The sequence below is a fragment of the Drosophila novamexicana genome, unplaced genomic scaffold (genome assembly GCF_003285875.2).
Source record: "Drosophila novamexicana strain 15010-1031.04,08,12 unplaced genomic scaffold, DnovRS2.1 tig00000193-arrow-pilon, whole genome shotgun sequence".
NCBI classification, from domain to species: Eukaryota; Metazoa; Arthropoda; class Insecta; order Diptera; family Drosophilidae; genus Drosophila; species Drosophila novamexicana.
In genome coordinates this window covers 1677051-1704085 of record NW_020824787.1, presented here as the reverse complement: position 1 = coordinate 1704085, position 27035 = coordinate 1677051, and the positions used below count along the sequence as shown (strand labels likewise).

General features: G+C 40.0%; 1 protein-coding gene across 9 annotated transcripts in view; it reads left to right on the top strand.

Annotated features, from left to right (window-relative positions):
• Nucleotides 1-27035, top strand: part of LOC115758376 (piezo-type mechanosensitive ion channel component) — a 51105-nt gene that overhangs the window by 20433 nt on the left and 3637 nt on the right. Inside the window, exons 3-25 of one of the 9 annotated variants that reach the window (XM_030698978.1) lie at nt 9425-9689; nt 9758-10068; nt 10471-10597; nt 10706-10825; nt 10895-11057; nt 14174-14410; nt 15053-15250; nt 15331-15890; nt 15955-16600; nt 16675-17167; nt 17226-18033; nt 18105-18262; nt 20342-20407; nt 20748-20893; nt 21756-22076; nt 22457-22828; nt 22895-22971; nt 23414-23698; nt 24762-24797; nt 25159-25362; nt 26156-26294; nt 26357-26718; nt 26779-26925. In XM_030698978.1, coding sequence (XP_030554838.1) covers nt 9425-9689; nt 9758-10068; nt 10471-10597; nt 10706-10825; nt 10895-11057; nt 14174-14410; nt 15053-15250; nt 15331-15890; nt 15955-16600; nt 16675-17167; nt 17226-18033; nt 18105-18262; nt 20342-20407; nt 20748-20893; nt 21756-22076; nt 22457-22828; nt 22895-22971; nt 23414-23698; nt 24762-24797; nt 25159-25362; nt 26156-26294; nt 26357-26718; nt 26779-26925 — 6241 coding nt within the window. Of the gene's footprint in view, nt 1-9424; nt 9690-9757; nt 10069-10470; nt 10598-10705; nt 10826-10894; nt 11058-13602; nt 13660-14173; nt 14411-15052; nt 15251-15330; nt 15891-15954; nt 16601-16674; nt 17168-17225; nt 18034-18104; nt 18263-20341; nt 20408-20747; nt 20894-21755; nt 22077-22456; nt 22829-22894; nt 22972-23413; nt 23699-24761; nt 24798-25158; nt 25363-26155; nt 26295-26356; nt 26719-26778; nt 26926-27035 lie in introns of all 9 variants that reach the window. The other 8 variants (XM_030698971.1, XM_030698970.1, XM_030698972.1 and 5 more) reach the window with 8 other exon arrangements.

Below are 27035 nucleotides of genomic sequence, written 5' to 3'. Positions count from 1 at the left end.
ACACCGATTTTTTGGTCGAAATTCATGTCCAAATCTTACCTCAAGATTCGTATCTAGACATGGGTCAAAAATTACAACCCCCATAACTCGGTCGAATCTCATCCGATTTTCACGAAGTTTGACTTTTTCTTCATGGTTTTCACACTAGATTAATCTGGAATTCAAATCTCGACACCGATTTTTTGGTCGAAATTCATGTCCAAATCTTACCTCAAGATTCGTATCTAGACATGGGTCAAAATTTACCACCCCCATATCTCGGCCAAATCTCATCAGATTTTCACGAAGTTTGGATTTTTCTTCATGGTTTTCCCTCTAGATTAATCTGGCATTCAAATCTAAACACCGATTTTTTAGTCGAAATCCATGTTCAAATCTTACCCCAAAATTCGTATATAGACATGGGTCAAAATTTACCACCCCATAACTCGGTCGAATCTCATCAGATTTTCACGAAGTTTGGATTTTTCTTCATGGTTTACCTTCTAGATTAATCTGGCATTCAAATCTGAACACCGATTTTTTAGTCGAAATCCATGTCCAAATCTTACCCCAAAATTCGTATATAGACAAGGGTCAAAATTTACCACCCCCATATCTCGGCCAAATGTCATCCGATTTTCACGAAGTTTGACTTTTTCTTCATGGTTTTCCCACTAGATTAATCTGGAATTCAAATCTCGACACCGATTTTTTGGTCGAAATTCATGTCCAAATCTTACCTCAAGATTCGTACCTGGACATGGATCAAAATTTGCCACCCCCATATCTCGGCCAAATCTCATCCGATTTTCACGAAGTTTGACTTTTTCTTCATGGTTTTCCCACTAGATTAAATTGGAATTCAAATCTCGACACCGATTTTTTGGTCCAAATTCATGTCCAAATCTTACCTCAAGATTCGTATATAGACATGGGTCAAAAATTACAACCCCCATAACTCGGTCAAATCTCATCAGATTTTCACGAAGTTTGAATTTTTCTTTATGGGTTTCCCTCTAGATTAATCTGGCATTCAAATCTCGACACCGATTTTTTGGTCGAAATTCATGTCCAAATCTTACCTCAAGATTCGTATCTAGACATGGGTCAAAATTTACCACCCCATAACTCGGTCGAATCTCATCCGATTTTCACGAAGTTTCGATTTTTCTTCATGGTTTTCCCTCTAGATTAATCTGGCATTCAAATCTAAACACCGATTTTTTAGTCGAAATCCATGTCCAAATCTTACCCCAAAATTCGTATATAGACATGGGTCAAAAATTACAACCCCCATAACTCGGTCAAATCTCATCCGATTTTCACGAAGTTTGACTTTTTCTTCATGGTTTTCCCACTAGATTAATCTGGAATTCAAATCTCGACACCGATTTTTTGGTCCAAATTCATGTCCAAATCTTACCCCAAGATTCGTATATAGACATGGGTCAAAAATTACAACCCCCCTAACTCGGTCAAATCTCATCCGATTTCACGAAGTTTGGATTTTTCTTTATGGTTTTCCCTCTAGATTAATCTGGCATTCAAATCTCGACACCGATTTTTTGGTCGAAATTCATGTCCAAATCTTACCTCAAGATTCGTATCTAGACATGGGTCAAAATTTACCACCCCCATATCTCGGCCAAATCTCATCAGATTTTCACGAAGTTTGGATTTTTCTTTATGGTTTTCCCTTTAGATTAATCTGGCATTCAAATCTGAACACCGATTTTTTAGTCGAAATCCATGTCCAAATCTTACCCCAAAATTCGTATATAGACATGGGTCAAAATTTACCACCCCATAACTCGGCCAAATCTCATCCGATTTTTACGAAGTTTAGATTTTTCTTTATGGTTTTCCCTCTAAATTAATCTGGCATTCAAATCTCGACACCGATTTTTTGGTCGAAATTCATGTCCAAATCTTACCCCAAAATTCGTATATAGACATGGGTCAAAATTTACCACCGCCATAACTCGGTCAAATCTCATCCGATTTTCACGAAGTTTGACTTTTTCTTCATGGTTTTCCCACTAGATTAATCTGGAATTCAAATCTCGACACCGATTTTTTGGTCCAAATTCATGTCCAAATCTTACCCCAAGATTCGTATATAGACATGGGTCAAAAATTACAACCCCCCTAACTCGGTCAAATCTCATCCGATTTCACGAAGTTTGGATTTTTCTTTATGGTTTTCCCTCTAGATTAATCTGGCATTCAAATCTCGACACCGATTTTTTGGTCGAAATTCATGTCCAAATCTTACCTCAAGATTCGTATCTAGACATGGGTCAAAATTTACCACCCCCATATCTCGGCCAAATCTCATCAGATTTTCACGAAGTTTGGATTTTTCTTTATGGTTTTCCCTCTAGATTAATCTGGCATTCAAATCTGAACACCGATTTTTTAGTCGAAATCCATGTCCAAATCTTACCCCAAAATTCGTATATAGACATGGGTCAAAATTTACCACCCCATATCTCGGCCAAATCTCATCCGATTTTCACGAAGTTTGGATTTTTTTTTATGGTTTTCCCTCTAGATTAATCTGGCATTCAAATCTCGACACCGATTTTTTGGTCGAAATTCATGTCCAAATCTTACCTCAAGATTCGTATCTAGACATGGGTCAAAATTTACCACCCCCATATCTCGGCCAAATCTCATCAGATTTTCACGAAGTTTGGATTTTTCTTCATGGTTTACCCTCTAGATTAATCTGGCATTCAAATCTGAACACCGATTTTTTAGTCGAAAACCATGTCCAAATCTTACCCCAAAATTCGTATATAGACATGGGTCAAAATTTACCACCCCATAACTCGGTCGAATCTCATCCGATTTTCACGAAGTTTGACTTTTTCTTCATGGTTTTCCCTCTAGATTAATCTGGCATTCAAATCTCGACACCGATTTTTTGGTCGAAATTCATGTCCAAATCTTACCTCAAGATTCGTATCTAGACATGGGTCAAAATTTACCACCCCATAACTCGGTCGAATCTCATCCGATTTTCACGAAGTTTAGATTTTTCTTCATGGTTTTCCCTCTAGATTAATCTGGCATTCAAATCTAAACACCGAATTTTTAGTCGAAATCCATGTCCAAATCTTACCTCAAGATTCGTATCTAGACATGGGTCAAAATTTACCACCCCCATATCTCGGCCAAATCTCATCAGATTTTCACGAAGTTTGGATTTTTCTTCATGGTTTTCCCTCTAGATTAATCTGGCATACAAATCTAAACACCGATTTTTTAGTCGAAATCCATTTCCAAATCTTACCCCAAAATTCGTATATAGACATGGGTCAAAATTTACCACCCCATAACTCGGTCGAATCTCATCCGATTTTCACGAAGTTTGGATTTTTCTTTATGGTTTTCCCACTAGATTAATCTGGCATTCAAATCTCGACACCGATTTTTTGGTCGAAATTCATGTCCAAATCTTACCCCAAGATTCGTAAATAGACATGGGTCAAAATTTACCACCCCATAACTCGGTCGAATCTCATCCGATTTTCACGAAGTTTGGATTTTTCTTTATGGTTTTCCCACTAGATTAATCTGGCATTCAAATTTGAACACCGATTTTTTAGTCGAAATCCATGTCCAAATCTTACCCCAAAATTCGTATATAGACATGGGTCAAAATTTACCACCCCATATCTCGGCCAAATCTCATCCGATTTTCACGAAGTTTAGATTTTTCTTTATGGGTTTCCCCCTAGATTAATCTGGCATTCAAATCTCGACACCGATTTTTTGGTCGAAATTCATGTCCAAATCTTACCCCAAGATTCGTATCTAGACATGGGTCAAAATTTACCACCCCCATATCTCGGCCAAATCTCATCAGATTTTCACGAAGTTTGGATTTTTCTTCATGGTTTACCCTCTAGATTAATCTGGCATTCAAATCTGAACACCGATTTTTTAGTCGAAATCCATGTCCAAATCTTACCCCAAAATTCGTATATAGACATGGGTCAAAAATTACAACCCCCATAACTCGGTTAAATCTCATCCGATTTTCACGAAGTTTGGATTTTTCTTATGGGTTTCCCTCTAGAATAATCTGGCATTCAAATCTCGACACCGATTTTTTGGTCGAAATTCATGTCCAAATCTTACCTCAAGATTCGTATCTAGACATGGGTCAAAATTTACCACCCCCATATCTCGGCCAAATCTCATCAGATTTTCACGAAGTTTGGATTTTTCTTCCTGGTTTTCCCTCTAGATTAATCTGGCATTCAAATCTAAACACCGATTTTTTAGTCGAAATCCATGTCCAAATCTTACCCCAAAATTCGTATATAGACATGGGTCAAAATTTACCACCCCATAACTCGGTCGAATCTCATCCGATTTTCACGAAGTTTGGATTTTTCTTTATGGTTTTCCCTCTAGATTAATCTGGCATTCAAATCTCGACACCGATTTTTTGGTCGAAATTCATGTCCAAATCTTACCCCAAAATTCGTATATAGACATGGGTCAAAATTTACCACTCGGTCGACTCTCATCCGATTTTCACGAAGTTTGACTTTTTCTTCATGGTTTTCCCTCTAGATTAATCTGGCATTCAAATCTCGACACCGATTTTTTGTTCGAAATTCATGTCCAAATCTTACCTTAAGATTCGTATCTAGACATGGGTCAAAAATTACAACCCCCATAACTCGGTCAAATCTCATCCGATTTTCACGAAGTTTGACTTTTTCTTCATGGTTTTCCCTCTAGATTAATCTGGCATTCAAATCTCGACACCGATTTTTTGGTCGAAATTCATGTCCAAATTTTACCCCAAGATTCGTATATAGACATGGGTCAAAAATTACAACCCCCATAACTCGGTCAAATCTCATCCGATTTTCACGAAGTTTGACTTTTTCTTCATGGTTTTCCCTCTAGATTAATCTGGCATTCAAATCTCGACACCGATTTTTTGGTCGAAATTCATGTCCAAATCTTACCTCAAGATTCGTATCTAGACATGGGTCAAAATTTACCACCCCCATATCTCGGCCAAATCTCATCAGATTTTCACGAAGTTTGGATTTTTCTTCATGGTTTTCCCTCTAGATTAATCTGGCATTCAAATCTGAACACCGATTTTTAGTCGAAATCCATGTCCAAATCTTACCTCAAGATTCGTATCTAGACATGGGTCAAAATTTACCACCCCCATATCTCGGCCAAATCTCATCCGATTTTTGGTTTGGTTTTTTTTTTTATAGTTTTCCCTCTAGATTAATCTGGCATTCAAATCTCGACACCGATTTTTTGGTCGAAATTCATGTCCAAATCTTACCTCAAGATTCGTATCTAGACATGGGTCAAAATTTACCACCCCCATATCTCGGCCAAATCTCATCCGATTTTCACGAAGTTTGGATTTTTCTTTATGGTTTTCCCTCTAGATTATTCTGGCATTCAAATCTCGACATCGACTTTTTGGTCGAAATTCATGTCCAAATCTTACCCCAAGATTCGTATATAGACATGGGTCAAAATGTACCACCCCCATATCTCGGCCAAATCTCATCCGATTTTCACGAAGTTTGACTTTTTTTTAATGTTTTTCCCTCTAGATTAATCTGGTATTCAAATCTCGACACCGATATTTTGGTCGAAATTCATGTCCAAATCTTACCTCAAGATTCGTATCTAGACATGGGTCGAAATTTACCACCCCCATAACTCGGTCAAACCTCATCCGATTTTCACGAAGTTTGGATTTTTCTTCATGGTTTTCCCTCTAGATGAATCTGGCATTCAAATCTCGACACCGATTTTTTGGTCGAAATTCATGTCCAAATCTTACCCCAAAATTCGTATATAGACATGGGTCAAAATTTACCACCCCCATATCTCGGCCAAATCTCATCCGATTTTCACGAAGTTTGGATTTTTCTTTATGGTTTTCCCTCTAGATTAATCTGGCATTCAAATCTCGACACCGATTTTTTGGTCGAAATTCATGTCCAAATTTTACCCCAAGATTCGTATATAGACATGGGTCAAAGTTTACCACCCCATATCTCGGCCAAATGTCATCAGATTTTCACGAAGTTTGAATTTTTCTTTATGGTTTTCCCTCTAGATTAATCTGGCATTCAAATCTCGACACCGATTTTTTGGTCGAAATTCATGTCCAAATCTAACCCCAAGATTCGTATATAGACATGGGTCAAAATTTAGCACCCCCATATCTCGGCCAAATCTCATCCGATTTTCACGAAGTTTGACTTTTTCTTCATGGTTTTCCCTCTAGATTAATCTGGCATTCAAATCTCGACACCGATTTTTTGGTCGAAATTCATGTCCAAATCTTACCTCAAGATTCGTATCTAGACATGGGTCAAAATTTACCACCCCCATATCTCGGCCAAATCTCATCAGATTTTCACGAAGTTTGGATTTTTCTTCATGGTTTTCCCTCTAGATTAATCTGGCATTCAAATCTGAACACCGATTTTTAGTCGAAATCCATGTCCAAATCTTACCTCAAGATTCGTATCTAGACATGGGTCAAAATTTACCACCCCCATATCTCGGCCAAATCTCATCCGATTTTTGGTTTGGTTTTTTTTTTTTATAGTTTTCCCTCTAGATTAATCTGGCATTCAAATCTCGACACCGATTTTTTGGTCGAAATTCATGTCCAAATCTTACCTCAAGATTCGTATCTAGACATGGGTCAAAATTTACCACCCCCATATCTCGGCCAACTCTCATCCGATTTTCACGAAGTTTGAATTTTTCTTTATGGTTTCCCCTCTAGATTAATCTGGCATTCAAATCTCGACACCGATTTTTTGGTCGAAATTCATGTCCAAATCTAACCCCAAGATTCGTATATAGACATGGGTCAAAATTTAGCACCCCCATATCTCGGCCAAATCTCATCCGATTTTCACGAAGTTTGACTTTTTCTTCATGGTTTTCCCTCTAGATGAATCTGGCATTCAAATCTCGACACCGATTTTTTGGTCGAAATTCATGTCCAAATCTTACCTCAAGATTCGTATCTAGACATGGGTCAAAATTTACCACCCCCATATCTCGGCCAAATCTCATCAGATTTTCACGAAGTTTGGATTTTTCTTCATGGTTTTCCCTCTAGATTAATCTGGCATTCAAATCTGAACACCGATTTTTAGTCGAAATCCATGTCCAAATCTTACCTCAAGATTCGTATCTAGACATGGGTCAAAATTTACCACCCCCATATCTCGGCCAAATCTCATCCGATTTTTGGTTTGGTTTTTTTTTTTATAGTTTTCCCTCTAGATTAATCTGGCATTCAAATCTCGACACCGATTTTTTGGTCCAAATTCATGTCCAAATCTTACCTCAAGATTCGTATCTAGACATGGGTCAAAATTTACCACCCCCATATCTCGGCCAAATCTCATCCGATTTTCACGAAGTTTGGATTTTTCTTTATGGTTTTCCCTCTAGATTAATCTGGCATTCAAATCTCGACATCGACTTTTTGGTCGAAATTCATGTCCAAATCTTACCCCAAGATTCGTATATAGACATGGGTCGAAATTTACCACCCCCATAACTCGGTCAAACCTCATCCGATTTTCACGAAGTTTGGATTTTTCTTCATGGTTTTCCCTCTAGATGAATCTGGCATTCAAATCTCGACACCGATTTTTTGGTCGAAATTCATGTCCAAATCTTACCCCAAAATTCGTATATAGACATGGGTCAAAATTTACCACCCCCATATCTCGGCCAAATCTCATCCGATTTTCACGAAGTTTGGATTTTTCTTTATGGTTTTCCCTCTAGATTAATGTGGCATTCAAATACCGACACCGATTTTTTAGTCGAAATCCATGTCCAAATCTTACCCCAAAATTCGTATATAGACATGGGTCAAAATTTACCACCCCCATAACTCGGTCGAATCTCATCCGATTTTCACGAAGTTTGGCTTTTTCTTCATGGTTTTCCCTCTAGATTAATGTGGCATTCAAATCTCGACACCGATTTTTTGGTCGAAATTCATGTCCAAATCTTTTCCCAAAATTCATATATAGACATGGGTCAAAATTTACCACCCCCATAACTCGGTCGAATCTCATCCGATTTTCACGAAGTTTGGCTTTTTCTTCATGGTTTGCCCTCTAGATTAATGTGGCATTCAAATCCCGACACCGATTTTTTTGTCGAAATTCATGTCCAAATCTTACCCCAAGATTCGTATATAGACATGGGTCCAAATTTACCACCCCCATATCTCGGCCAAATCTCATCAGATTTTCACGAAGTAGGGTGTTTCTTTATGGTTTTCCCTCTAGATTAATCTGGCATTCAAATCTCGACACCGATTTTTTGGTCGAAATTCATGTCCAAATTTTACCCCAAGATTCGTATATAGACATGGGTCAAAGTTTACCACCCCATATCTCGGCCAAATGTCATCAGATTTTCACGAAGTTTGAATTTTTCTTTATGGTTTTCCCTCTAGATTAATCTGGCATTCAAATCTCGACACCGATTTTTTGGTCGAAATTCATGTCCAAATCTAACCCCAAGATTCGTATATAGACATGGGTCAAAATTTAGCACCCCCATATCTCGGCCAAATCTCATCCGATTTTCACGAAGTTTGGATTTTTCTTTATGGTTTTCCCTCTAAATTAATCTGGCATTCAAATTTCGACACCGACATGGGTCAAAACTTACCACCCCCATATCTCGGCCAAATCTTATCCGATTTTCACGAAGTTTGGCTTTTTATACCCTGAACCCATTAAAAATGGGTATAAGGGTATATTGTATTTGTGCGAAAGCCAAATGTATGTAACAGGCACAAGGAAGGAACTCCGACCCCATAAAGTATATATATTCTTGATAAGCATAAATAGCTGAGTCTATCTAGCCATGTCCGTCCGTCCGTCCGTCCGTCTGTCCGTGTGTATGAACGCAAGGATCTCAGAACCTATAAGAGCTAGAGACTTGAAATTTTAGATGTAGGTGCTCCTTGTTCCTGCGCAGATAGAGTTTCCGATAATCGATAACTTACTCCGTTTCCAAGCAGTCGATTTTTGGGCAATTATAGTAAACAATGAGAACTAGAGTCACCAAACTTGACATATAGCTTCTAAAATAGAATATATATATGCATTTGATGTTGGAAGAAGAGGGTTCAGGGTATTCCCTAGTCGGGAGCTCCCGACTAGAACCTCTTACTTGTTGTAAATACAACTGTGCATAGGTCTGACGAAAATCTTTTCAAAATCGTAGGAAGATAACATATAGCTCTCATAGATCATTGGTTGTAGCTCTTATTTAACTTAACTTGTCCAAGATATATCAATCTTACTTTCCCATAGTTAGTTAACTTTTCTATATTCTTCGGCAAACCGATTATAACTATTTTCTCAATTCCTCTTTACAGCTTCGCTGATGCGGCCGGTGGGCATATCGTTTGTGTACATGTTAATGTTCTTCATGTCGCCGTTCATACCACTCGCAACGCGCCGCAACTTCAAGGGTTCCGTCACCGCCTTCTTCATTATCCTGGTAGCATTGAGCGCCTTTGTGCTGCTGGGCCACATTGCGCTTCAGGTGGCAGCTGTGAGCGTCTCGTTGCCTATCTACGATTGCTCCTTCAGCGAACGACTGCTGCGGCACATTGGCTTCATGAGTTTCGTAAACTTGCAGTGAGTTAACCTAACCATATGGATATGCCCTGATATACAGCCATGCTAACCTGTCTTTTTTTCCGCAGGCCCACGGCCATTGTTGAGTGGCTGGCACCGGAGGTTTTGGTCTTTACCACGGCGCTAGCCTCGTATCTCAGCGTGAAGCGCTTGGCCGCACAAACACTGAGCGCCGAGCAGCTGGAGAATGGCGAACTGCCAGAATCGCAGTTGGAGCATGCTGTTAACCAGCAGGCGGGCAACGTTGCCAACGATGCCAATGGTGCCGATGTGCAACAGGCAACTGCCACCACGCCGCTGCAACAACAGCAGCAGCAGCTGCGCAAACGCGTCTCCATGATCAGCCAGCACATACACTTTGAGGGATTGATCAAGATATGTAAGTGCTGTTAATGTTAGTGCGATGTTAAGCCCAGTCTGTTAAGGCAACGATAGACATAGTTTATTTTGTAAGAAGAATTACTAATATTAATTAAGTTTGAGTTTGAATGCTGCTCAGCAAATGCAACATATGTTAATTTTGTTGCAATACGATTGAAAGCGGCAGCATTTAATGGCTTAGAGGCGACTGGATGCTGTTATTGTGACGCTATTAATTAACAAATGTTATTTATTTGAAAAGCTCTGTCGCAGCAGTCCTAATGCAATAGATTAGTGTAAGCTGTGCAAAACTAACTGAAACTAGCTAATGCCACAAACGTGCTGCAGTGGACCTAATCCTTGACTGCTTCTCACATGGTTACTAATGTATACTCATATACTCTTTTTTTCATTTTTACAGCACCTCTTTTCTGCCTGGCCACATTGTTTTTTGCGGCCGTACTGCGTCCATCTGTGCCGGGTGGCTTTTATTTTCTCATTTTCCTGCTGGCGGGCACCTACTGGGCAACCTGCCAGACGCTGCAACGGTGCGTGTCCCTCTACCCAGATTCAATCAAATCAATTGCATCCTCTTCACACCTCACTCTAATACTCTATCCTCTATTGTTTTGCTCTTCTTATTGTTTTCTTTTTAGTGGCTTTGCTTTGCTGCTGCGCTGCGTGATGATCGTCCTTGTGCTGCATTCGCTGTGCATTGTTTCCTATCAGACGCCCTGGATGCAGAGCCATCTCAATAACACCAGCCTGACGGCGCGGTAAGAGCACAGCCCCGACAAAAACCATTTGAGATGTTCCACTTAAACCACCTTTCTTTCGCACGACAGTTTGATTGGCCTGGAGCCGCTGATTGAGTCCGAATGCGTGCCGGATATACGCATCCTGCTGTACAATAATAAACTCACCCTGGACTCGTATCTGAATCCGTTCGCCTTGTTCTTTGCCTACTTTGCGCTGGCGCTGACCACAAAGCATCTCATCAAGCCGCGGGTAAGTGTCTGTGGGCTTAGTTTTTCTGGGAAGATGCATGTTTTCTAATACCCTTGCAGAGGGTACCCTGGTTTCATGTTCAATTCTGTATGGTATATCAATTCCTTATCCCGTTCGCAAAGGAAAATAGTTAGAGCCAAGTCCGTCTGTATGTCTTCGTTACAAGAGGGTTTCCACTTTTATTTTTCAGTCTATCTTACCAATATGGACATCAATGAAAAATACATTTATTCTTGAACAATCTACATCGAAAAGCCTAAAATTCATTTTTCACTCAAACCACTTTTGAGGCACATTTTTCATCTAAGAAGTAGCTTCTCAAATGAATTTTCACAGAGATCTTTGAAAATGAGTTTAAAGTCGATCGGATGATAAGCGAAATATATCATCAACCGTATTCCGCCAATTTTTCACGCTTACGAGTGGAATTTGCGTTGATGATGAATCAGTCAGTCAAGACAAACAGATAGAACAAATGGGCAAAGCTTTAGACGATAACATTTTCCAATAATCTGCATGGGTATATTTTCAATGGCACCTCGAAGATTACTTTCTTTCTTATTATTATTATTAAACAAATATTTTTCGAACTAACATTGGTTATTGAACAACTCTCTATCTGATTTTCCTGCTGCTCTTCTACTGCTGCTCTGAATGCATTGGAAAATTTTTGGTGCTTTTCTCAACTTAATAACCTAACACAATGTTCAAACTTTAAACTTTTACGCACACGCATGCACGACAACAACACAACAACATGCCACAAAAACAACAACAACGACAACAACAACAACAATAATGACTCGTCACTAACCCAATAAAATACATTGCGCCGTGCTGCCGCTTTCCACGTTTACCTGCCATTTTACCTGCCAACTTGCAACTGCCACCTTGCACCTGACAACAATAACAACAACAACAATAACTTACAATCAGCTGGAGCCGAAGCCTGCCACCGCCTTTGGGCAGCAGCTCGAGTGTAACAGCAGCGGCAGCAACAACACCAGCAACAAAATCAACCGTCAGCTTTCGTTGCTCACGTCGCAGGCAACACGCGGCGGCGTCTCCGGCAGCAGTCGCAAGGATAGCTCCAGTGCCGGCAGCGGAGGCGCCACAACAAGTCGCCCACAGCGTTTGAGTGTAAGCGTGTGGGTGTGGGTGTGGGTGTGCCTGCCTGTCTGTCTGTGTGTATGTGAGGCAAAAGAGTTGATAGGAATTGGTGGTGCGTGTGCGGATGCGGATGCAGCAGTCACAGCTGACGGGCACTGCTCTTTAAATATATATATATATATATCTATCCACATATATATATATATATATATATCGATAAGCTCTAAATGGAACCAAATCAATTCAGTTCAGATGCAGCGTGTGCGTGTGTGTGTGTGCGGTTGTAACTTAACCCATATATATTGCAACTTCGGAAACTAATTAGAAACTTTGGGAAATCTAACTAACTTAGTACCTGTCCAGGATTCCGAACAATAAATAAGCAATGTTTGCTTTCAGCTTTTCGTAACTTACTTAAAAAGTAAATGCTTGAAAATGAGTTTATAGGCTTAAATAAAATTAAAGATTTTAGTTGTTTTAATTCCGAATTTTCTTTTTTTTTTTCAAATCTTTTCAAAGGGCGCATTGAGTAGAGAGTTTCAAATAAAGTACCAAAACTTTACAAATTGGGTTTAAATTTTTAAATAAAATTATTAATATTTAAAATTTATAAATTACCAATCTTATTTTTTTATAAGTTCTTAAATTTATCGGTATTTCTAAATGGAAAATATAAATTGAATAGAAATAAGCATTCGATGTTTTAATGCATTCGTTTTAAGTTCATGAACATATGTAAATCAGTTTAAGATTTTACCAATGCATTAAAAATTCGAATGCTTTTTATCATTTCTATGGGTCACAATTTTCGGAATAAATTTGTCCTTACGACAACTTTCCACAAAATGTGAGCTTGGAAAATATAATAGGGAATATTCGGAATCATTATTTTGAACTCGGCTCCAAATGCGCCTATTAAGAATAAGATTTATTATTGATAAAAATGAATTATTTGTTTAATTTATATGATTGCTAAATTATTGAAAAAATAATTTACAATAATAAACTTAAAGAATACAATTGTTTGGCATAATAAAGAAAAAAAAACTCCATTCATTTTGAGAAAAAGAAACCCAAGAAATGAAAGAGTTTTCGGAATCCGGCGCACCTTATTAACCTTAGACTAATTTAAAAAATGTGTATTAAATACTTAACTTTAAATATCGAAGGCATTTATAAAGCATGTCCTGTGCAAAATATTAACAATTAATATTTCCAAATTGGGCTAAGCGATTTTCGCCCAATTTTCTTGAGTATCCTTTGGCTAATCTTGAAGCAGTTGTTTGATAAGTTTTCTTATTTCTATTTTCGATGTGCTTTGTGGTCCTTTCTTTTTTTTACTTTCTTTTTTCTTTTGTCATTTCTTTTACGTTGTTTGTTTTCTTTTCGTTGATTTTTGTTTACGCTCTCACTTTTATTACCTCTTCTGCTTTAGGTTTCTTTGCGCCGTGAACAGCGTGCAACGTTAAATGAACCGACTGAGACGACGCCTGTACGTAAACTAACTCCACTATTCGCCACTAAGAAACCTCCCAACTCCCAAAAATATAACTAACCCTAGCCTAGTAAACTCTTAAAAGAAACCAACTCTGTCTACATAAATACCTAGCTGCTATCTATCTCAACTAGCTAAATGTATCTAACTAGCCTAATACCATAATTGTTCAATTGTAATTGTTAATTGTATTTGTCTAACATTGATACTAATTGTCAAATACTTCAGTTGTATTTATCATAACCTTAACTCATAGTTGCGTAACGCTAACAACATTTAACTCCTACATATCAGACGTGAGCGTGTGTGTGTGTGCGTGTGTGCTTCGGGTCGTCTGTATATAGCTAAACTAATTAATATACTCACCTAGTTTTAGTAAGTACATTAACACTTGCAGCCTGCCATAAACTATGTAGCTGACTCTTCCTTCTCTCTGTCTATATGTTATCTATATATCTCTGGCATTGTCTTGTTAGCTAAACATCTCTTTAATCTCTGGTATTTCTCTCAGCTGGTGCGGCAGAGCACACGCAAGGCGCGCTCGCCCCAGGCACTGGAGTCTGGCGGTGCGGTTCCGACGGCGTCCAGTGGCTCACGTGGCAATGATATACAGCTGGACTCGCTGGAGAGACGTTCCGAGCATGAGAATAATACCACCTCCATACTCGATCAAATCTCGTACGGTTTTGTCAGCGTCGGCGGCTTCATCTATCAGAATAGCTATATATTCACCAATATTCTGATGATGGTAAGTTTTGTAGATTTTCCATATAAAAATATGTCACTACCTTGTCATATATATGTTTAGTTATTTATATATGTCAGTGAAGAGTAAGGTTACATTTTATTTCATTAAAAACTGTTTCCTACAAATAAAGGCTAGAATATAGCTAGGGCAAAAGTAATTAAAAAAAAGATACAACTGATCAAATATACGAAGTTTACGAACAATTTACTAACAAGTATATTAAAGAAATAAATATTAACTAATTATAAAAAATTACTAAACTGCAATGTTTTTTTAAATATTGCTTTTGTTTAAGCATAAAAAGAAATTAAAAGTATGTTGTGCTTAAATCGAATTCCTAACGAAAACTATGGTAAAGAATTTAAAAAAATATAAAAGACAATTTATTAATTAAACTTGTTAAATCTTTAAAGTAGACTGTTGAATAAAGATAAACAAATTTTTCGTAGACATTTTCCAATTAAAAATGTTTTTAATCTATTTTTTTGAAAAGATATCTTGGCATATTTTATTAAATATAATTTCGCCACATATTATCGAGTCAATAGATTATTATTCATATTGTTATATATATTGTAATATATTAAATAAGAAACAAAGGATAGATTTAATTTATATGTTTTATATTGTACCCTTTTGTAGGCCTGGTCCATAGTCTACCACAGCTGGCTGACCTTTGTGCTGCTGCTGTGGGCGAATGTGCTGTGGATGATACCCAATCAGCGCAAGGCCATGATGCGTTCCAGTCCATTTATTGTGCTGTATGCGGAGCTGCTGCTGGTGGCCCAATATATCTATGGCATGGATCTGAACAACGACGAGCTGCCGACCAAGGTCTCAGTAAGTTCCCTCCCCTACCAAACGATTATGGCGCATAAATATTGAATATTTTGTTTTTCTTCAACCATATATATTTCCAGACGGCGGGCATTAATTTGCAACAGATTGGCTTCGAGCGACCCATTGAGAATCAAATGCGTCCGTGCGTGCCGCTGATAGTGAAGACCGCGTTTGTGCTAATGTTCTGGGTGACTTCGCGCCAGTTCTTCAAGGAGAAGCGGGACAGACGCCGTGATAGCACCTTGGCGGACATTATAGCGCCGCTGCAGATAACCGTGGGCTCGGCGGGCTCCACCTACCTCATCAACGATGGCAAGAAGACCTCAAAGTTCCTAAAGAAAGCTGGCGATGTGATTAAGAATTTACTGGTGCGCCTCTGGATCTGGCTGCTGGTGTTGGTCATCTTTTTGTGCGCCATTACGGGCGAGGATATGACCGGTTTTCGCATCTGCTATATGGCATTGTTCCTATTCTTCTTGCTGGTGTTTCAATCATCGTCCAAGGCCTGGGTTAAGATCATGTACGGCTTTTGGCTGTTCCTAATCTTTTACGCCATGTCCATATTGATATTGATCTATACATATCAATTTGATAAGTTTGACACCTACTGGAAGGACTATCTCAATGTGTCCCAAACGCTGTATGTGAACTCAACTAAAGCCAATGCTGAATTTTTTGTTAAATAAGTCTTCATCTTTTTGCAGACAAGCTGATATTGGCCTAAAGCTATACAAGACTAAGGATCTGTTCCTGCACCTGGTATCGCCCACGATTATTGTCATATTGACTGTCATACAGGTGCACTATTTCCACAAGCGCTTCATTGCATCCCTGCAGCAGCAGCCCGCGTCTGGCGGGGCACAAGGCAACGCCGCCGCCGCCGCACAGCAGAAGCGCACAGAGACTGGTGCCTTGGAAGCACCGCCACTGAAGCGTCGCGGCAGCGCCAGTTCCTTGCGCCGTTCCGTTGGCCCCACAGCTGAGGGCGTAACGGGCGTTGCTACCACCACCGATTTTGAGACATCGGTACGGGATTTGGTGCGCATCTCGTTCCGCAAGATCAAAAACAAATCGGAGTACATATTCAAGCGTTTCAAGACCGTCTTCTGGCGCTTCCTGGAGCTGCACATCATGAAGGCCGTTTATATAGCGGCCTTCGTGTGCAGCGTCAGCGAAGTATGCGTCCTCCACATTGTCTTTGTGGGCTTCTGTGTGCTGGGCGCCACATCTCGCAAGGCTGTGCAGGTGGTTATCAGTCGCCTGATTAGCTTTATAGTTACCATCATTGTGCTGTCCAAGATGATATATCAAATCGAGTACTTGGATCATTCGCAATATAGCGTCACCTGCGTGAGTGCCCTGCACGTACCTAACCCCTGTTGAACTTCAAATAATATGCCATTTTCGTATGCTTTCCTGCACAGTCGGACAATCGCACCGCCAACAATGCCGAATGGGTGGGTCTCAACAAGGCCGATAAACTGGAGGGCGGTCTAATGGGTCTGTTGCGCACCTACATCATTTACATGGTGATTGTCACCATGCACGCAGTCATATCGCTGCGCCAGCTCCAGATGCGCGTCAAGATTGGCGAAAATAGCGCCAATCAGCCAAAGCTGCTCTTCCAGAATATCACGCGTGCCGATGCTGAGAAGGATTTAGTTGGCCTGGCCAAGTATTTGTTGAACTTTGGCTTTTATAAGTTCGGCATCGAGATATCGCTGATAGCCCTTGTCTCGACCATTACGTACCGTCAGGATATTGTTGCGGTAGCCTATGCCCTGTGGCTGGTCGTCATCCTGCTGCTGAAGCGTTCGCAGTGTGCCAAAATGTGGGGCATATTCCAGACCTTCTTCGCCATCTCCATACTGCTGCAGTATATTGTGCTGGTGGGTCTGCCGCCTGGCTGGTGTATGGGTAGGTTTTGCTATCTTTCTTATCAGTATATCCTTGCTAAAGGTTCATATGCTTACAGTGTATCCGTGGGATGAGGGATCCTTTGGCGAGAGCATTCAACGCTGGACCATGCTGCCGGGCGCCTTGAACTTCAATCATGTGCCCAAGCTGATCTTCGATTTCATTGTGCTCATCATACTGAATCGCCAGAAGAGCATCTTCTGCATTGAGCAGCGGTATGCCACCAATGATGATTATCCCGGTGGCAGCAATCGCAGTGTAATTGCGGACATTGCCCAGCTGGGACGTGTGCCATTTGACAATCCCACGCATGATTTCTGCTCCTATATACGCAACTATTCGGATATATTGAAGAACGGCGTTTTGTGTGGCTTCTATTGGTTCACCTTGGCTGTGGTCTTTCTGGCGGGCACGAATATAGCGGATCTGCTGGCGCTGGGCTATTTGATTGGCGCTTTTGTGTTCCTCTGGCAGGGCTCTGATTTTTATTTGCGTCCCATCAAAACGATTATCAGTCGCTGGAAATGGCTGCTGGCCTTCAATGTGGCCAATATACTGATTAAGACGAGCTTCCAAATGGCGGGCTGTTTATTTATGACGCCGCTGACCAACAACTGCTGCTGGCTGGTGCATATGTTGGGCATTACCTGCACCAGCAATGTGCTCAAGGAGCCGGAGCTAGTGCCCGGCGATGAGACGGATCTACTGATTGGACCCGATGGCTGCCCCAAGATCACGCATCAAATTGTGCTGCTCTGGGATGCGATTTGTTTTGCGTTTATCATATTTCAGTTGCGCATCTTTAAGTCGCATTATTTCTGTCACATCATCACGGACACCAAGGCGAACAATATACTCGCCTCCAGGTAGGTGTTTCGAATGCCCCTCGGCCTGAGCCTATTGATTAATTAATTTTCTTATTTGTTTTGTCTTGCAGAGGCGCGGACATTATTGAGAGCCTGCGGCAGAAGCAAATTGCACATCGTCATGACCATGAGAAGCAGGTGCTGCACAAGATCAAGCGCAAAATGGAACGCATACGTGCCACACAACAGAAGATGCTGCGTCCACTGGACAAACAGACCCACTTTGATGGTAAGTCGGCCTCGGATTTGTTGGATTTATATTTTTATGGGCGGATTTTATTTTCGTCGCGTTGCAATTTCCCAATTTTGTATTTTGTATTGTGGAAATTGTCGTCTCGCTTTTGTTTTACCGCGCGCGCGTGTGTGTTTGTGCGCCTTCCAACTAATCCTTGATTTGGGGCTTAAAAAAAATATATACATCAAAAAATATCCAGGGCAACGTACGCCCTTGGAGCAAAGCCTGGCCGAGGCAGCGCCGCTGGCGCATCAAAGCAGCTTTGTCTCCTGCCAAGGCTCGGGCTACCAAACGCCCGATGGCCCCAGCTCCAAAAGCAGCTCGGGTACATCCTCGCCTGCGCGCGCCTCCATGCTGTCGAGCAGCAGCAGCAGCGCCGAGAGCGTCGACAGCGCCGATGCAGCTGTCATCATTGAGCCGGAAATTAACATAATGCTATGCGATGACGAGGATTTGAACTATGCGGATGTGCAATCATTCAGCGACGAGCCCGACGCGCCTCCAACTGCTTTGGCTGCCAAACGTCCGGCTACGGTAACCACAACAGCTGTAAGTGCCCAGACCGGAAATACGTTTTCAATTTCAATATGCCAATTGAATTCCTCGAAGCCCACCACGCCGAGCACGGATGCGCTCTCCGCGTTACTCACCGAAGGTTTTCTGGAGCCCAAACGCATTTCATTGGGTCTGGCACCCTCGGAGCAAAGTGGACAATCGACCATGCACACCCTGGTGCCGCCACTGGCCTCATATGCCACAGCCTTAGCCACCAGTGCGGCCAGTTCCGTGAATCTGACGCCCAATCTGCGGCGTCAGCATCGCCGTCAGTCGTCCACAAATGCCGCCGTCTCCTGGAACGAAACGGTGTCCATTAAGTGTTCGCCCATTAAACAAAACCTGGTAAAGATCAGATCAGCATCAGCAATAACTGTGCCACCGATTACCCGTGCTCTTATCTCGCAGTCTGCGGAGCATGAGGAGCTGGTCACAATGCGTCAGAAATCGCTGCATCGCCGTCATCTGAGCATGGGCAATGCCAGCTACTCCATGGACGAGGCACAGGCGCGTCAGCGTCGCACCAGCAATTTGTCCGGCGCCAGGGATGATGCTGCATTAAGGGCTGCGCAACGGCCGCATAGCTGGGGACCCGTCGGTACGGTCTACTATATGGAGTCGCTGATGTGCGCCTTCTATGAGCCCGCACTGCTGCATGGACCATGTATTGGATGAATCTTCTTATTTAACATTTTTATCTTATTTATTTATTTTAAACTGAAACTATGTATAAAGATTTTGTTCAATGTGCGTGCAATAAAACCTATTGAGGTCGTGTGTAGCAGGCCTCAAGCAACAACAACAAAAAACAACTACAATTACCCAAAAACATATGTAAATATCACTTTTTTTTAGAGGTTTTACTTTTATTATACAAATCTGCATTGATTCGTCTTATCAATGCTTCAAGCGTTCTATGGGCTATGCGCGCTTATACAAGTGTAATATAAGAACTATCTATATATTATTTATATATCCTATAATGCGGTCAAGATTCCATATTCTTCTCTGTGTGTCTTACTGCTACTTGAAACCGTTTACTACGCGCTCTGATTGTCATTCCTTATTGCTAAAAATTTCTTTTAAAATTATATTTTTGCTACAGCATCATAAAAAAAAAATGGTTGCTTTTGAGAAAATGTGTAAAAGCCTATATTTGATCAGCTTTATTCAGTCACTTTTAAGTTTGAAATACAGTTTCTTTTGGATTTACAAAATATTCCAACTAAATTTTAAATTTTATTTAGCTACGCTCTTCTACGTGATTCTCATTATATTGCTTGAACCATGCAATGACTCAGAAAGTATAAAAATGGTTACAAAGATTTTGAAAGTTATTTATTTATAAACAAATATATATCAAATAATACAAAAAAAAATGCAGCTAAAATCCTTAGAAGCTTTCGGCTTGCCGATTAATAATATATAATTATTATATTTATAATTTATTTTTTATACTTATTTGCTTTATTATTTATTTTCATTTGGAAATCTGTACGTGTGCGCGTTTTATTATAGACCATGGTTATCCACTTCCTGCACCAACAGTACGCAGAAGGAAGGAAATTAAATTGCATCCACATGGTAAAGTTTGTGTTTTTATTTCATTTTGTTTGTTGTGCTTGATTTAAATCATCATAAAGACCATAATCAAAATATTTAACATATATAAAGATCGCTATAGATCGCCAGCAACATCATGCCGATATTGTCTTGCCTTGTATATTATCTATTAGCCGTAATATATATCAAATTATATATCTACATATATATATATTTATATAAGCTGCATGAATGTTGCTCTACCTGCTACCCTGTAAAATAACATATTTATTATCATATTTTAGCCATATCTTAATGTTGTCATTAGCTTTAATATTTCCCACATGCATATGTTTATAATAATATTTTATTATATCAAAAGCTACGCGCGCCGGCGACTATTATATGTTTGAGGAAATGGATGACAAGTTCGAGCTGGATTTAATACACGATGAGATTGATTTTCTCGAGGAGGAAAACATAACGGAAAGCGAAATGAAAATGCAGCGACGCAAGACGCTATACGATGTAAGTGAACCACTCTGAAAACACGTTCTTTATTCCAGCCAAGCTCAAATATCGAGTATTATTCCTATATACTTAACTGAATGGCATGCTGTATGCATGTGATATACTATATAACATGGCTGCAAACCAATGTCTCGCCCTTAGGTTTCATATAGCATATGAATCTGGTTTTTCATATGAAAGTGTAAATAACTTAAAGTTCTCATAAAAGTTCACGGTCACTCAATATATATATATTGCTTGTTTGAAGTGGGTTTCCCCCTGTATAGTATAAATTGTTTAACCTGAACCCATTGAAAATGGGATAATGTAAATGTATTAGGCAAAAGAAAGCATCTTTCTCATAAAGTATATATAGCCTGGATCAGGTCGATCTAGCAATAGCCGACTGTATGAACGCGTCTTTATAGGAGACTAGATAATAAAAGAGAGTTGAGATGAAGAAGAAGCTTATTATTTTTGATCGAGAATTCCTACAAATTTCAATTTAATAAGTAATAAAAATATAATCATAATATGTAGTCTTATCTAATATGCTATAAAGACACTTGGATAAATATTCTTGCCAACTATTGGAAGCTAGAACTTTGGTAAACACAAACTTTCGTATGCCATATTTATGCCCTGAAAAATTCATTAAGATCGGTCCATATGCACCAAAGTTAAGCAAGAACACATTTCTGATAGAATTTGGCGAAGGTTTAGTTAATAGAAATATTTTTGAATATCGGACCGATGGGGCTTGCAGCTAGTTTGCAGCCTTGATATACATATACCCATAATCTGTTGTAAAATTCCCTTATAAATTACGCCAACCTCCAACACTGACATTGTCGACACACAAATGAACAAAACAAAAAAGGTTTGGAAGGATCTAAACGATGCGGAATATCGTCGTCATTTGTATATGCGCGAGCGTTCCTATGCCTCCGAGCCGGGCTCTCGCATCGCGCTCAAGGATATGGCCGCCTATAGTCTGGATGAGCGGGATGAGCTGGTGGCTGGTGTGGATCACGTGGCTGATGACGTGGCCGACAACAATCGTGTTGATGCTGATGATGACGATGATACCATTGAGTGTGACGTGGGCGTGCGCACCTCGACGCTCTCCGAGCCGGTTGACTTTGGTCGACGCAGTCAGACGCTGCTCGATACCCAAACGCCGCCTCCAGTTCAGGCAGTTGTGAGTGTGCAGCAAGCAAAAAAAAAACAAAAAACAAAAAAATTAAGTTGTTAAAAATTAAACAGAAATTCTTTAATTGGCGCACCCGTTCAACAAGTGTTTTATCGTGCAACATTTGCTATAACTATATTTGATCACGAGTTTTAAAGCGCTGCAAACAACAACAACAGCTGCAAGTTGGCGCACACACTATATAGTCCATATATAGCTGTACAAATACATTAACATTTACAACTTTTATGTGTATAAATATCTTTTATATATTAGCTTTATTTCGTTTTCTTGCGTCTCAATGTTGTTTATTATGCGTAAATATTACTTAATTCTTACAATAATTGATTCTGTTTATATTCTTATATGCTTCTTCCCCCGCTTCACAGAAATCAAAGGATGCGCCCACCGATTTCTTTCCCTCGACAAGCAAGGGCATCTCCAAGGAACGCGATGCGGCGGCCACCACGAGCAGCCCCAAGCCAGCTGCCAAGGATGTGGCCGATTTGCCAACAACTGCAGCATTGGCGACGGCAGCGCCACGTGAGGCCACCTCCAAGGAGACCTCGGACAGTAAATCGAAAATGGAACCGGATAGCGGCGATGTGACGGCCAAGGATTCGGATGATGATTTCGATACGAATCCCATTATACGCCTGCTGGAGGGCTTTCTGGTTACCTTGACCATCCGCCTGAATCGCTTCTCGCGCAATTATCGCTTTGTCAATCGCATTTTGGCGGGCGAGAAGAAAACTCTCAAAGTAGGTCATCGCTTGGTCTGTGTTAATTGCACTTTATTCAACTAATGTATATCTTTTTGCTGACAGGAATCCAGCTCGCTGAATCGTTTGGGCCTCTCCAGCGCCGCGGCCATGTTCCATTTTCTGAAATCGAATCTCGAGAGGTATTTAGTGGGCGTTAGCTATCCTGGGAGTGTGCGCCGCTTGCATTTAACTATCCCAACTATTTATAAATATTATTTGTTTTTATTAAATTTTCATTTGATTTTCTTTATGATCGAAAAGTGCGTTTTTAGCGTAGCGCACGTTTTCTCTCGTATTTCGAATTTTGTTGAAATGGTTCGAAAAACATATATATATTATTTTGCGTTATGTTCGAGTTTGTGATATGAATTTTATTGAAAGCAACAAAATTGATTTCGTTTTATGATTTTCTATTCCTTTTTTTATTTTTGTTTATTTGCATATGTTACCTTTTGTGTTACGTGTGTTTGAAACTGTGTACCTGCTTCCACAATATCAAAAAAAAAAAACAAAACCAAATCAATCAAATACCAAAACTCACCTCACCTACATCACGTTGCGTCTGTGCATTATCTTGATTAGTGATGAAAACGGTGGTCAGCCAGTTTCATCATCTACACCGCGTCGCTCACAGCTGGCCACAACAACAACACCGCCCACAGCAACAACAATATCAGACAATGAACACTTCAGCACACCACTTAACACAAATACAACAACCACACCGCTCACACCGCCAGAACAAGAACAACAGCAACCACCACATCCACACGATAAACCACCAGCAACCAGTACGCCACAGCAATCACATCCAGTCGACGATATCATCGAAATGCCTGTAGATACCGTTGATGCAGCAAGCTCTAGGTAAAATACCAACTATCAACAGCTCAAATGCCTAACAACCATCACCATCCCACCCCAAGATCACAAAATGCATATTAAGAACAGTTAGCTAAATACCCTACAACTTTCAACCAACCAAAAATATAATAGATAGTTATAAAAGTGGGCTTATATAATGCCTTGAATCTCGGGAACTCACAATTTAACCGAATAATCAACAGCTGCTTGTCTTATGTCAAGCAGCTGTAATTAAACAGCGCTCAGCTACATACGTCTTAACATGTGGCTGGTATGTTAAACAACTGTTAGTAAAAGCAACTTTAAACATAATCACTGACAATGTTATGAACATTACAGTATTATGTTAAGCAGCTGTCAGTAAAAAGTGCTTAGCCTGGGTTATTTTGCAAAAGTCATTGTCAGGAAACCTATTAATTTGTTTAGCTTTGTATTTTAGATTGTTTTATTTAATATTTTGCTTCCACATGATAAATTAAATTGTCAAATTATCATAATATATTGTACATGGAGTTGCTTCAAACTAAAACTTTTAGAAAATGGATCTTTGCAGTCAATAAAATCGTCTAGAAACCAATCTGAGACCTGATTAAACTTCAAGTACAAATATCCGAATTAAGAATAGAAGTGTTTTAATATTGAAAATAATGTATATCGTCATGGATTCGTTTAAGCTGGTTATAGGTTATTAACTAGTTGTGCTTTTCCTCTATCGTATGGTATTATATGTCTCTCTGTAATCTGTTCTTAGTATATATTATGCTTAATCAGATCAATTCCGTAACTAAATCAATTGCCCCAATATTCATCCCACAAAAATAACATAAGTATTTTAGCCCACATAAATCGCTTTAATTTGATCAATAAATTTATTTACTTTTCGATTTAATTTATAACTGCAAATATTAAAAAAAAAATTATTACAAATTTGAAAACTAACCAATTGTAATTCGAGAAAACAACAAAACGAAACAAAACCAAAATCTTTACTAATTTTTTTTCTTTTTTCTTACATTTTACATTTGTTCTGCGCGCATTTTGCTCATCTGAAATTTTGTGTTTATAGAAAACAATCAATCAGTTCATCGCCGCCAACGAAAGGGTAAGTAAATTCCAAAACATATATTACATCTGATATTAAGGATAACGATACTAAAACATAACTGTCTACAAGAATAACACACAGACACACACACACACACACCTACACAAATATACACAGCATTCTTCTGTGTCTGAAAGAAATACATATATATCTCTTAAGGCTCTACTTATAACACCTCTAATACTCTATATCTATACTTGAGCAAAGATTTTGTTTCTACTTACTCGTGCTACTCTATATGAATCTCATCTCTATTATGACTGTGCATTTTGATACAAACACACACACATCAACACACACTCACACATATGTAACACACATGCAATCCATAAATGCCTGCATTTGGTGTTCTATATAGCCGCAAATCGGACTGCGGCCTGCCCGAGATACGCATTAAAGCGCCATCTATTGAGCGCAGCGGGCAGCAGCAGCAGCAGTTACCGCAGCCGCCTCCGCAGCCGTCTCACACGCCCCATCATCATCATCAAGCGCATCATCAGCAGCAGGCGAGCATCGGTTCGGGTTCGCTCAGCAAGCACTGGTCCTACGAGCACGTGGACAGGTATTGACCACGCCCATCTACACACACACATTCACAAACACACACAGACACACACCCGACCAAAGAACCAGTTGCAAGTACTCGTAGAGCTGTTGCTGTTGATGTTGTTGCTGTTGTTACTGTGCTAATTATAAACGTTGTTCTCAGCCTTATCGAATACTCTTCACACGGGCAACATTCTCACCGTAACTCTCTTCATCTATTTACCTATCTATAATTCTTAGCTCTCTCTCTCTCTATAACTCTATAACTCTATACTCTATAAGCGCATTTGGAGGAGAATTCCGAAACAATGTTACTTGATATATATAGAGGATTATAATTTCAATATATGAAAAAAAAGAACCGATTTCTTCAGTTATCTTCAATTATAGATCATATTTACAACATTCGGAATTCTCTGCCGAAGGCGACCTTCATATAACTCTTAACTAATCCTTACTTATGCTCTACATATATATCTGTGGCTGTCTTTAACTAATTTACTGCATCTGCTTTAATTTAAGTCCATGCCACTCTCTGTGCGTTCTATGCTAGTATGTATGTATGTATTGTTGTTGTTTGCGGCTTTCCTAATCCCACCCCAACTTATCAGTTGTACTCTTAAGTTACCCCGCACACCCCCCCACGCAACTAGAGTGCGTCGCATGCAGCGCACAGGTTTTGTCAAAACAAAAAAAAAAAAAAAAACCAGCACCAGAGGCATGTCTATAGAGCTAGTCCTGTAAAGATTTGTAACTTTTTCCCGATTTTTTCATTTTTGCCTTGTCTAATCCTTGTTGGCCACTTGCAGCGCTGGTGAATTCAATCTGGAGGAGGAGAACTTTGCGCAGCGGGATCATCACATCATTGTCGAGGTGCTAATTTCCTCCTGGTATGCGCTACTGGCCAATACGGATCTCATTTGTTATATTGTCGTGTTCATCAATCAGGTGAGCCTCCGTCCATTAATATCGTTCAGCACAATCCTTAAGATTTACTTTGCTCCTTGTAGGTGGTCAATGCCAGCCTCATCTCTTTGCCGCTGCCCATTATGGTGTTCCTTTGGGGCACACTATCGCTGCCGCGTCCCACGAAAACATTTTGGGTCACATTGATTGCCTACACGCAGGCCATTGTGCTGATCAAGTGCATCTTTCAGTTCAAATTGATTTGGGCAAACTATCACAATTTGCCCAATCAGCCGCTCGCGCCGGCCAAAATCTTTGGCGTCGAGATGAAAACCCACTATGCGGTCTATGATTTGATATTGCTACTGGTGCTGTTCCTGCATCGCTATCTGCTCAAATCACAGGGCCTGTGGAAGTCCGGCTACAAGGATGTAGATCAGCAGTTTACCAAGCCCACGGCCAGCATGTGAGTGTGTCAATAAAAACCCACTTTGCTCTTTACTTATCCAGTTGCCATCAATTCCAGCGATGATCGCGAGGATAGCGATAATATGTCACAGCCGGACTCTCGCCAGCTAAATGAGGATGCCACACAGAAGCTCAGCCTGCAGGTTAGCCAGGTCTCGCTGCCTGGCTCGCCCGAGTACAGCAAATCGGCGATCAATCAATTGGAGTAAGTGGAAGATCTGGCCTTTTATCTATGTTAGGTGGTCGAGGTTTCGGGTTAAACCTAATCGTCAAGGATCAAGCATATTATGGGCGAATTTTAAAATTTCGTAGTGT